This window comes from Phocoena sinus, chromosome 15 (genome assembly GCF_008692025.1).
Source record: "Phocoena sinus isolate mPhoSin1 chromosome 15, mPhoSin1.pri, whole genome shotgun sequence".
Taxonomy (NCBI): Eukaryota; Metazoa; Chordata; class Mammalia; order Artiodactyla; family Phocoenidae; genus Phocoena; species Phocoena sinus.
This window is the reverse complement of record NC_045777.1, coordinates 18565713-18579260: the sequence shown is the minus strand read 5'-3', so window position 1 is coordinate 18579260 and position 13548 is coordinate 18565713. Positions and strand designations below refer to the sequence as shown.

Here is a 13548-nt window from a genome sequence, read left to right as displayed (position 1 = left end):
CCATCAAAACAAAGATTATACAAGTCTGTGACATTATCATAGTAAAAAATGAAACAAAAACATTACATACTTTTAAGATGAAAAAAGCAGAGTTTTAACAGATAATCTTATTAAAAGTGATTAAAAGCAAATGAAAATAATTTTTTTTAATGTAGAAGGGCTTCTAACGAAACATACAATCACCAAATCCCACTTTCCAGGGAGATTTGCTTTTGACTGATACCTCTCTAACTCCAAATATGTTCATGCCTCTAGTTCTTTATTTATCAACACTAAGCAATAGCTACTCACATCCTGATACAAAAGTTGATGAATTTACACCTCATATTATCTCCCCTATTACTCTACTCAAGTTTTTTGATGAATTCTTTTAGCTTAGGCTACTGTGCTTTAAATTTGTATTAGTCCTTTCTTGTTTTCTGACTGTTCCTTTTTCGTGATAACCCATTCCTGTTTGCAGACAAGACATCATCTTGAATCTGAGGATACTAACTTAAAATCTTTACAAGTCCTTTTCCTTGAATTGTTTCTTCTGAGGACAGTTGTCCTGGTCATTCCTCTTTTTCCTGCTCCTTTGCTGCTTTTCCTCTATGGTCTCGGGATCTTTGGTGGACTATTCCTATTTAAAATGAACGAGATTGATAATGCAGGTGGCGGATGAGGCTCTCTGCTGCTGAGTAAGTCACCTTCTCCAACAAGACTCAACCCTGAATGGGAGGCCTGGCCTGGGACTCTGCACACACAGGTGGCTGCCCCTTTCTCCCCCTTTTAGGGGTATGGGCAGGGAAAGGCAGAGAAGCCTGGGCTCCTGTGCCCCCTTGTTGTGGATGTCAGTCTCCACTTGGAGCCTAGACCCTCTTCCAGAGCAAACTGCTCAATATCTTTCGAGTAACTTTCTGACTTCAGCCTGGAGCTGAATAATCATGCAGCTACTCTGCCGATAGTCCCTTGATCAGCCACCTCCAGTTCTGGCCCTTCTCCAGGGCTGCCAGGGCCATTGTGAGGAGGAAGCACTTCTACCTCTGCTACAGACATAGCTCCTGCATGTGCTCTCAGCTGGGACTCCCTCCACAGTATTCACCCATCAGTATGATACTATGGGCCTCCCTCATCCAGAAATTCATAACATCTCTTATCTTCGAAGAATTTATTCCCTTCTGTTCTTCCTGTCATTTCATTAAAGATCTGACGAAGAAGGGAAAATAAATGTATGCTCGGCCTACCATTTTAAAACTGGAAATCCCGCAAAGAACATTTATTTAAATACCATTTTGCTTTAAGTCTTTTCTCATCTATTAATTCCTTTAACAACTAGCTCAATACTCACCTCTTTTAAGGGACTCCCTAGACCAGAACTGAAAGACTCTATTTTTTGTTTTTTTCTTCTCTTGGCCGCACCAGGTGGCTTGTGGGAGCTCAGTTCCCTGATCAGGGCTAGAACCTAGGCCACGGCAGTGAAAGCCCAGAATCCTAACCACTAAGCCACCAGGGAACTCCCTAAATACTCTTAATCCTCTAAATCCTTTCAGCTAATTCTATATACAGTTATACTAGGTTCTTTCATTTATTTATATTTTTGCCTGTTTTTGGAACACTTGCAAGGCTGTTTCTCTAACTTGAGAAAGTTCCCCAATGACAAGGCTCATAGATGATACCCCTGTGATACCTTCCTTCCTCCACTATCCCATTCCCAACAAAAGTACTTATAAACAAAACAAGGCACACAGGAGGCAATAAATACATACTAGATAAATAAATGAGAAGGTATCCATCAAGCATTTTTGTTTAAGTAACTGTTTCCTTACAGCCTGAGTAAAGGTCTACTATACACCAGACCCTAATTCAGAAAGCCCTGGGAATTACAGAGTAAGCACTCCAGGAGCTCTTAGAAAAACAGGAATGGTGACTTAGTCCAAAGCTTTAGAGGTGGGTCTCTGACATTATCATTTAGATTTCTTCCCTACTTAACATAACGCCCAGTGGGTTCCAAGCAGAGGGTCTCTACTCAGAACTCACTCATGTCTTTATATTTGTCTTCTTTCTTCTAATAAATGATCAGAATATAAAAAGTCTCCCAACAGAAAGAAACTTGTCAACGGACACTCTTGGGCCTCCATAAAGATCTGCACGCTGAACAAAGACAGGTGATTGACCTTCGAACAGTGAGGCACAGCTCAACTGGTTGAATTTTATTACCCCTCCTGCAAGCCAGTTATCAGCTGACTCACCGCTCAAACAGTGATACAATCAGGTTTGGAGCTTACCTTTCTAGAAGCAACCATCAAAGACAAAAATCAGAAAAAGTAAAACCTTCCTACCAGGATGTTATCAAACCTACCGAATTTGGGAGGAAGATCTGCTCTGGGTTGACAAACCCAAACAAATGGGGGTAAAAAGCTGAGGCACAGAAGCTGGGGCTAATGAGACCATTCATTTCTTTTCATCGTTTTGGTTTTTTCATTCCTAGCAGATGTTAGATAGCCCTCCACTTGGGCCAGCACACTGATTCACTTCTTGACTTTGAGAGAGAACATAAACCATTCTGACATGTGGAAATTCCAAAACTTATGCTCTGCCCTCAACCAACAACATGGACACCAACACTCAAGACCCTGACTTACAAAGGCAACCTCCAGCGCAGTCAGAGTGCCTGGCTCCTGGTTTGAGGGCAACCCAAAGGGCCACTGACCTACCTCCTGACGCCCTCACGCACACTGGAATGGCCCATCTTTCCTGCTCACCAAGCCGTGCTTTAATGCCATGAAGCTGACTTTTACTAAAGGCCATTTCAAAAAAGAAATATGAAATTCACAGGCACGTAGAAGCATATGACGTAAAAAACTGCTGAGGACAGTATCCACTACGTCACATAATGTTCTCAACTGGTAAAAATTTGACTTCCCTGAGGAACTGGCCCAGTGCTTTTCTAATCTCAAAGCATTTTCCCAAAGCCCTTATCAACATTACCTGACCTCGCAAACCTGAGGCCTGCCTTCCTCTCTGAGCCCCTCGCTGCAGCTATGCGGGCCATGGGTGTCCATGTATGTACAGGTCTGCGTATGTGTTTGTAGGTGTACGTGTATTTGTGTATATCTTCTTATGCCAGCGGCACCATCCTCTTCGGGAAATGGTACTATAATTAAAAAAGAGTAAAAGCAAATAAACTATACTTGTGAATTTTAAATTTCAGAGTCAGGGAAATGAGAGCGAGCCTAACTTGGCTTCCTGGAGGAGCCTTCTTGCTTTTTATATAATAAAGGAGTGAACTAGGCTCAAACTCCAAGATAGTTTGGAGGGAAAGGCAGAGAGGGTAGTTTTTTTTTTTTTAACATCTTTATTGGAGTATAATTGCTTTACAATGGTGTGTTAGTTTCTGCTTTATAACAAAGTAAATCAGCTATACGTATATATATATCCCCATAAGAGAGGGTAGTTTTTGTTTTTGTTTTTTTAAAGGCTTCTCCTACTTGAGTGTTTTTATCCGCTAAGCAGTAAGTAGATATTCGTCACTACTAATATCATCCTTGAAAAGGAACATCTGCTAGACTCTGTCATCTGTTTACGAGGGGAACTGTGTTCAATTATCTATCTGCTGCCTCAAATGCAAAGAGAAACAGCATAGGAAAAAGCTGGGGCCATCTTAGTCCTTGAGAGGATCCTACGGAGTGTGCAAACTAAAATCCTGTAGAAGAGGGGCCGTTTCCTAAAAATGAAAAACCAATTTCTCTGACACTGGAATCGTCCCACTGTTATCCATTCCTGACCTTCCCTAGCAAAGTGAAAAGAGGCGCAAAGCTGTGGAGAAAAAAGTGGGTTTTACAGGCAGGTGAGCCTAGAGCCAAATCCTGACAGCGCTGCTCATTAGCTTGGTGCCTTGGACAAGTTACCTTGAAGTTTTCATTTCTAAAATTATAAAATTTATAAGAATAAAATATTTCATTATAACCCCCTACTGTTATTTAACAATGGGATCTTATATGGATCTCATTTTCAGGGAGAAGAGCTCTATCCATTTGTTCTAAGAAAACAAATTATATATATAAAATATTTTAAAATAATATATAAACCCCCCCCCACACACACACACACACTCACACACACCCCTTCTATGTGTCCAACAACCAACAAACCTCTCTGCTGACCAACCCCAGGGACATAAAAGACACAAAGCATGGTGGTCCTGACCTCAGGCACTTCACTTTTGTTGAGGAGACAGGTCATACATACAAGAAAATACTGGTTTATGATTGAGAGACAGCTTATTGCAGAGGTTAGTGTATAAGACTGGGAATCAGGAGGTCTGCGTTTATGACACACCCTTGCAAACAAGTCACTTCTTTGTGGGTCTGTTTCCCTGGCTGCATGCAGCAGGGCTGGACTAGATCTCTTTTATTCTTCAAGGTCTAAAAGTCTTTGATTTGTGATACAAGTGAGGCCCCAAGGGCTGTGGAAATTCAGAGGGGACATGCTAGCACAGGGTGTAGGAGCTCTGTGGAGGAAGTGGGTGGGACTTGCACTCAGAGCTGAAGAACGGGAAGGGCTTGGGAGTCTGAGAGGAGGACAAAGGGCATCACATGCTGGAGAAGAGTGATCCAGAGAAGGGGGAGCCAAGTACCTCATTTAAGGCCTGAGGAGATGCACCTAGCCGGCCAGGTCTGCTGCCAGAGACCAGGAGGCAGGGAGAGGTCAGACCCCAAAGGGTTTGGATAACAGAGAAAAGAAGGAGTCTGGATTTTGTCCTGGAGGCAGGAGGAACAATCAGAAGTGTCTAAGCAGGTATAATTGTTAGAGGGAATCCCATCTCCCTGCCCTCCATGTTTTCATGCTTCCCTACTCCCAAGGAGGGAACAATACCGGACACATATTTTTGGCCCTTCTTAGAATTCCTCTCACTTCCCTGACCTTCTCTCACTGGGGACCTATGGGACTGTTGAGACTTGGGAAAAGGAATAAAGCACCCAGGGCCCAGGGTCCTCCCTCTGCTTCAGGGACATGCCTGCAGTTCTGGTGGATAAACTCAACTGAGTGAGTAACAGGAAGCCCGATTCTGGCCACAAGCCAGTGCAAGTCCTTCAATCTGGTCCATCAATAATAAAGCTGATAACTCCTATCTCCATCTCTGTTGACTATTTCCCAGCTGATCTGGAAAGGAGAGAGGGAAGAGGGGGTTTGACTGACCACCACTACCAGCTACAAACATAAGTAAGATAACAGCAGGGCCTCAGAAAGATTAGCCAGGTGGCAGCTGGCAAGATGGACTGAAGCAGGAAAAGACCAGAAGCCCTTAAATCAGCTGTGAAGCTCCTCCAATAATCCAAGCATCCAGCGAATCATCTGTAACCACGGAGTGTTATCCAGGGACTAATCAATAAAGGCTCAAATCAAAACATGTACTTAAGCCAATCTGCAAGAGAGTAAATCAAAGAGCACAAAAAATAAGACTTAATTACCAACATATTTTTTATCAACTAATGTCCTTTCAGAACTAGAACTGCTTTTGCTGCCTAGTGGGATCATAAATTAAAGGAGCCAAAGCAATTTTATAAATATATAAAAGACAAGAAAGGCTCACCAGTCCAGAACCCTATCTGGGCTACATGGAAGAATTCCACGATGTTAACAGGTCAGTCTTACACAGCTCCCAAATCAAGGAAGGTTGAGAGCCTCGTGAAACTTGTCGACATTCCCAAAGAGATAACCAGCCCTATCTGTTAGCATCCTCTCTGAGTGTTTCTCCTGGATTTCTAAACCTCAAGAGGTTCTGCTGTCTTCTAAGTTGGCAGACTCAGAAGCACTTCTCCAACACACTTATATTTTATACAACCTAACTAGATCAAAATCATTTCCCTTAATATTGCTATGCATACATTTGACATCCAACCTTGGTTTGTGAAATGCCTCCTCCTCATTGCCCCCAAATGGAATCTACGGCAATGTCTGTATACCCGTCACCTTGTTTCATATCCCACACGAAGTAAATATGAATTCTTTTAAGAAGAAGTTGATAAAATTGTAAGCACCAGAGACCAGTGGCTAAAGTGAGCCCTGATACCTATGACTTTCTACCAAACTCCTTATTAGAGCTGTCAGACCCTCCTGTAACGGCCCTAATTCTAAAACACCATCCTTGAGGATTCTTCTTTGTTTCTTGTAATAACCAAAGTAAGCCACTCCATTAGCTCATGTCTGAATCTCCTTCTTCACACATGCTGCCACACTGAAGAACCTCTTCAGCTTCTCCAAAATCATTTGGAAAGCTTTTGGCAGAAGAAAGAAACTCCACTCCACCCACATCAGACATCAGTGTGTGCGCACAAGGTTCACCCGGAAACAGGGCCCATACGTTGCTCGTTAGTCAGACTCCTGATTTTACCTACTTCTTTTGACCTTCCGGTGAGGTTATTTTATGTCCATTCACTGTGAACTACATTCCTGGGATCCCACCCAAGCCTCTATGATAAACAAAAGGTAAAATCCCCTGCCAGGCAGAAGGGAGTGAATATTATAAGGCGGTTTTAACTTGGATTAGAAAATTATCCATCTGGTCCCAACAAACTGTCCTTCTGAAAATGAACCGAACCATAAAATAATTTCTGAGTAGCAGCACACGCCACCTCAAATGCTTTCTTTCTTTAAAATGTACTTCCTTTATGCCTGACCCTGTACAGGTCTGATGGCCCCATTACTTTACATTCTGTTAGCAATTGCATCAACCCCTGCATCTTTATGGGTGCTCCTGGTCTATACTCTGCCTCTGCACTTACATTTTAGAAACTTAAATTCCTTAAATTCCCCTTAAATATACTGAGGTTATATATTTTTTATTTTGTACATCCGCAAAAAGTTTAAATATTCTCCACCAAGAATTTAAAAAGAGATGAAACGAAGAACATTACATTTGTATACAGATGACAAATATTTAACTCCCCGAATAAAGTGTACGGTTGGATCCTGATAGGATCTACAGCCAGGGCCCCCGACATCACCCCGGCAGCCAATCCGTCCCCATGCCCTCTGCTCTCTCTACAGGTCACTACGGTCTGTCTCCTCTGGTCTCAATGACTCACCGTTTCCTGAGCACCTGCTGACATGTCAGGCACCGTGTTAGATACCGAATGAGAGAAACAGACCAGGCGTGGGCCTGCACTAGAGAGCTCACAGCCCAGGGGAGCCAGGCAGCCCTTTTCTGCCTGGAACTCTGCGCACACCCACGGCTCTCCCAGATCCCAGCACTGTGCGCCCTCCTGACAGCTGCTCCTCTGCCAGCCTACACTGCGGCCGTTCCCCAAACCGCTGCCCTCCCCGTATCACACCTGTGACGCCCCTTCCCTGACACCCTGTGTGTGCTAACATACTTCACTTCTCCTTAATCCAAAGGGAATGGCAAGAAATTGCAGGCACAGTATTAATTAAGGAGGTGAGAAGGTGGTTTACTTTGGCTGAAAGTGGGGAAGACATGTCCAGGGGGGCTGGAGTAAGGCCAAGGACAGCCTCTCTGTGGAGGCAGAGCCCAGGGCTCGGGACGGGAAGAAAGGGACACACCTGGCCTTCTTGGACTTCGTCCTGGCTGCAGAGTCAGGGCCGCTCCTCTTCTCTTTGGCCTCCTTGGGGCCCGAGGCCTCCCGGGGCTTCCGCACCTTCTTGGCCCCGTCCTTCTGCTTGGGCTCCTTGGGCTCCTTGGCCTTCCTGGGCTCCTTGGCCTTCCTGGGCTCCTTTGGCTCTCTAGGTTCACGCTTCCTCTTTGGCTTGGGCTCCCTGTCCTTGCTTCCCTTTGCTGCCCCTTCTTGCTCTCCTGGATCCTTTTTCTTCCGTTTCTTCTTCACGCCAGTGCCGCCTCCTCCACTGTCCTCCGTCCCGTTATGGGATGTCGTTTTCCTGGGGAAAAGGGTCTCAGCATCCTCTCCAGCAGTGTGCAGGTCCTTCTGGGGCAGACAGGGACGGGCAACATCTTCAGTTTTGTCCTCCTGATCAGTGCTGTGGTCAAACGGGGAGGGGGATTTGTAGTCAAAATTGACGGAGGCATCAGACATTGGGGAGTGATTCAGAACTTTTAAATTTGACAACTGCAAAAGAGAGAGAGACAAGCATATTACTCTTCCACTGCAAGCTTCACACAAATAGTGGTATTAATTTTGAATGCATGGACTTGTTCAACATCTCCTGAGTGCCTGCGATGTGGTAGTTCCTCCCATGCTAGGTCATGGGCACAGAGTGGCAAACAGGACACACATTATGTTTGCTTTAGCCCTTGTGGAACAAGGCCCTTGTGAACTAAGTTGTTAGTAATATTATGTAGGTAATTTGTATGTAAAAACCTGGAAGGATTTCCATGTTACGTGCAGAAATCTGAAACACCTTTTTAAGCTCCATTTCTAGAACTGGCAACAACAGTCTCCCACAAAATACCTTTAGATTCTGCTAGCAGACACGAATCCTAGGCACACTGTTCTGACCCCGAGTGGCGTTTATCATGCTGATATACAAGTTACTGTTCAAATGTATTCATGAATAAAGGTGATGTCACCAGGGTGATAAGGATGTGGGGTCAACCTCAACGTGTTGCTTTATTTCCCCAAATCTCTGCTCTCACATATATCACCAAGCAGCATTCACATTCACCTGGTTTGACTGTCAATGAGAACATCTGGATCATTCAAAACTATACCTTTTATTTTTAACTAGAAATAGTGTTCTTCTGTATGATCATCTAACTCTGTCACCAGACTCAGCAGCAGATAACCTTTGACCACTTGCAAAAACCAACTAACGTACGGGAGGACGCTTTACTGTGATACGTGCCTTTAGAAAGAAAGTGTCATAGGTGCTGAAGGCAACGCAAAAGAACATTTCCAAGCTGTCTTGGAGCACCACCAAATAAAAGTGAAGCCTCCTGGGGCTTCCCTGGTGGCGCAGTGGTTGAGAATCCACCTGCCGATGCAGGGGACACGGGTTCGTGCCCTGGACCGGGAAGATCCCACGTGCCCCGGAGCAGCTGGGCCCGTGAGCCATGCCCGCTGGGCCTGAGCGTCCTAAGCCTGTGCTCCTTAACGGAAGAGGCCACAGCAGTGAGAGGCCCGTGTACCACAAAAAAAAAAAAAAAAACACACACACACAAAAAAAAGTGAAGCCTCCTAACATGACAACTTTTAAGGAAACAGCCCTTTGGAAGCAGAAGGTATAGCTCATGTGTTCAGGCCTGGTGTCACAAAGTACATTTGTCATTTCATAACAAGGCTGGGGTTGCCAATAATCTGATAATAACGTGGGTGCTAGTTTCAGGGAACAAAGAAATAACTTAGGGAGAGACAAGCAGGCTTTCCAGGAAGATGGTTACAATCATCTTTGGATGATGGCTTAGGACCAGCCCCATTTGTGAGTAGCTTGCTCTCTTACCAAGGGGCCTGGCCTGTGCTGAAGGGCACAGACACTTGCCAGATGGTGTGGTTTCTCTCTGGCGTTCTGGGTACCAATCTCTGCTCAGACTTCCTGGCCCACCCTGGAACTGACGGGGAGTGCAAAACTCAGCTGCGTATTTCCCTGCTGTTCTTCCCAGTTCCCTTTCATAGTCTGATACTCCCAAACATAACACTGAGTATCCCAGGAGAAAATGATGAAAGAAAAGGAGGATTCTTTTGGATTTTTTATCATAAATAAAGTCCAGTGTCATAAACAGCCTAAATCCAGAGGGAACTGGTCATTCTGGCAGGACTTACTGCTTGGGGGCGGGGGAACAAAAGGGAAAACAATTCAGTTTGACTCCCTCATTGCTGATTCAGTGCTTAAGGCTTAGGAAAAAGAGGAACTAAGTAAACTTAAAAGAAATTTAAATCAATAAAATACAAGAAGATGGTTTAGATGGCAAATTTTATAATTATGTGTTTTCTACCACAATAAAAAGACAAAAAAAGAAGGGAGGAAGGGAGGAAGGGAGGGAGCAAGGAAGAGAGGAAGAGAGAGAGAAAGAGAGAGAGAGAGAGAGAGAGAGAGAGAGAAAGAAAGAAAGAAAGAAAGGAAGGAAGGAAGGAAGAAAGGAAGGAAGGAAGAAGGAAAGAAAGAAAGGAAGGAAGGAAGGAAGGAAGAAAGAAAGAAAAAGAAAGAGAAAGAAAGAAAAGACAGCAAGAAACTCAACAGTATTGTAACAGGTACCCGGTTAAAGCTGGGATCCTATGACCACATAACCATCCCTGGGATGTTACTTAATTATGTGCCAGGGACACTTGGCCCTCAAGGAATAAGTTTTTGCTTATAATGCAGGGGTGGACACACTAAAAAAGCAAGAGACACAGGTTTGTTTATTTAAAAGGCTTTAAAAGACAATACACTGAAGACCTAATTCCATCAAGGCAGCACTCTGTAGGTCAAAGTGAGACTCTCTCCTCAACTCATACCTCATGTCAAGGTCTCTCTTTTTGGGGCTCTCCAAAAAGCTGAGCAGGTACCTTAGGCAGGCGTGGTGGTAACTGGATATTCAATCATTAGGCAATAACAGTAACAGCAGCTAGCAGCTACTGGACAGACATCAAATGGATATGCTCAGAATTATGCAAAGCATGTTTCATGACATCTCTAATCTTTTCAACAAGCCTACAAACTTAGCATCATGTTGCCTATTTTGTATATGGAGAAATTAATGATTATTGATGCTAAGTGATGTGCCCAAGGCCATACAACTAGTGAGCCGAGAAGCCTGGATCTGAATCCTCTGGCCAAATGCTTGTTTCGCTGAGTATTTCACGACATGTCAGGGAACCAGGCCACCAGACCAGCATGATGACATTTGGTTAGAAACGTTAAATGTGACGGTGTGCACAACCGCTTTAGGAAAAGGTCAGGTAGTTCTTTATAAAACTGAACACATACCTGACGTCCCAGCAATTCTATTCCCAGGAATCCTAGAGAGTTGTCTAGTCCACTTCTCATTTTACAGATAAGATAATCTGTTTAGAGATTTAGAGGTTTAGAGAGAGAAAGCAGTTTGTCAAGATGTATTCCTAGGAAGTTGGTAGAGCTGGGACAAGACGTCAATCAGCCCGTGTTAAAAAGGAGGAAGTGTGGGCTTCCCTGGTGGCGCAGTGGTTGAGAATCTGCCTGCTAATGCAGGGGACACGGGTTCAAGCCCTGGTCTGGGAGGATCTCACATGCCGCAGAGCAACTAGGCCTGTGAGCCACAACTACTGAGCCTGCGCATCTGGAGCCTGTGCTCCACAACAAGAGAGGCTGCGATAGTGAGAGGCCCACGCACTGCGATGAAGAGTGGCCCCCACTTGCCAAAACTAGAGAAAGCCCTTGCACAGAAACGAAGACCCAACACAGAAAAATAAATTAATTAATTAAACTCCTACCCCCAACACCTTCTTTAAAAAAAAAAAAGGAGGAAGTGTTCCAAAAGGCAGATATTAGTAACCAAAAATATGAAATTATAATCTCGAAAGTCAATAATCCACCAGAAATGCTTTTATTTTTAAGGCAGCTTGTTGGGAGCCTGGAAAAGATATCTGCTGAGGATTAAAAATATAAGACAAAACGTATTTCTTCCATGTTTCTCAAGGTCAGTGGGGGAAAAGGTAAAGAGCCTAAATAAAGTCTTTGTTTCAACTTCTACCAAGAAGGGCATTAAATCACCTTTTTTTTTTTTTGCGGTACGTGGGCCTCTCACTGTTGTGGCCTCTCCCGTTGCGGAGCACAGGCTCCGGACGCGCAGGCTCAGCGGCCATGGCTCATGGGCCTAGCCGCTCCACGGCATGTGGGATCTTCCCGGACCGGGGCACGAACCCGTGTCCCCTGCATCGGCAGGCGGACTCTCAACCACTGCGCTACCAGGGAAGCCCTAAATTACCATTTTGAAAATGGCCCTAAAAGGAACAGACTTCAGATGATGGACCACAGTAACAACATTTTACATTACATTGACAATTTAAAGAGACTAGCATCTAGGCACACAAGGATAAAACTGAGAGAGACTGACTGATGAAACATGCAACAATGACAACTCATAAACTGCACTGATAGTAATAAAACACATTTCTTTGATCGAAGTCCATCAACCTACAATATTCCTAGAAAAGACACTTAAAAATGTGAATCTAGATAAACAGGTTCTGGGTCAGTTGTAAAGGATTTAAGAACTAATGGAAAGATTACAGCCTAGGTCAATGCTTCCCAAACAGAGGTCCAAGGACAAACCTGGGTTATCCCCCTAAGAATCACTCAAGTACTTGAAAGTCAAATTAGAATCTAAGAAAATCACCCAGGCTACAAAATGGATAGACCCTGAAAGAATTATGCTAAGTGAAAGGAGCCAAGCACAGAAGACCACATATTGTATAATTCCATTTATATGAAATACCCCAAACTGGCAAATCCATAGAGACAAAAAGTAGAGTAGAGGTTGCCAGGGGTTGAGGGAAAAAACAGAGTGACTGGTGAGGGCATAAGGTTCTTTGGGGGATGATGAAATGTTCTAGAATCAGATAGTGGTGATCTTTACACAATCTTGTGAATATACTAAAACCACTGAATTGCATGTTTTAAAAGTGTGGATTTTACAGCATGTGAATTGTATCTCAATTTTTAAAAATTCAATGTAAGAATATACTGAAAAGGGTCCTCTCATATGTTGCTGGCAGGAGCATCAACTATTAAAAGATTTTTTTTGTAGGGGACAGTAGCAATAATACTAAAATTTTAATTTTGGATATGCTTTTAAAGTGAGCAATTTCTCTTTGAGAACATAAACTAAGGAAACATTTAGATACTCCAAAGGTTTATGTATAAGAATATCTGATACAGAATTATTTTTAATAGAGTAAAAAACTGTAAATACTCTATTTGTCGACCTTTAGGAAAATGCTTAAATTAATAGCACATCCATCATATAGAATACTACAACACAGCCAGTTACACAAAGTTTTAGTTGACATTTAAAAAGTGTCCACAACATGTGGGAAAGTAAAAAAAGAAAACCTATGATCTAATCCCATTTTTGTTTTTTTAAGAAGGCTATATCAACATTAGCTTTTTTTTTTTTTTTTTTTTTTGCAGTACGCGTGCCTCTCACCGCTGTGGCCTCTCCCATTGCGGAGCACAGGCTCCGGACGCGCAGGCTCAGCGGCCATGGCTCACGGGCCCAGCCGCTCCACGGCATGTGGGATCTTCCCGGACTGGGGCACGAACCCGCGTCCCCTGCATCGGCAGGCAGACTCTCAACCACTGCACCACCAGGGAAGCCCAACATTAGCTTTTTAAAATAAATTTAGGACACATACCATCATTATGTCTGGGAGATAACATTGTGGGCAACTTTCACTTCTTTTTTCAAAACTTTCTCTAAGTTATTATTTGTTTGCCTTTACCTGTTTCCCATGATTAGAAGGTAAGCTTCATGAGACAGTGACTTTGTGGTGTTCCCCAAGATGTTTGTGGCTTACAGTAAAACTCAATCATATGATTATTGGATGAAATGAATATTTTCAATTTGAAAAAAGAGAAAAAAGACATCTACAAAATTGTACGTGTAAACAAAGATGACAACAAATACCTGTGTACAGA

General features: G+C 43.5%; 1 protein-coding gene across 1 annotated transcript in view; it reads right to left on the bottom strand.

Annotated features, from left to right (window-relative positions):
* CHD6 (chromodomain helicase DNA binding protein 6) overlaps positions 1-13548 on the bottom strand; it is a 213826-nt gene that overhangs the window by 121732 nt on the left and 78546 nt on the right. Inside the window, 1 exon segment of the mRNA XM_032605037.1 lies at positions 7543-8063. Within this exon segment, the coding sequence (XP_032460928.1) occupies positions 7543-8063 (521 nt within the window).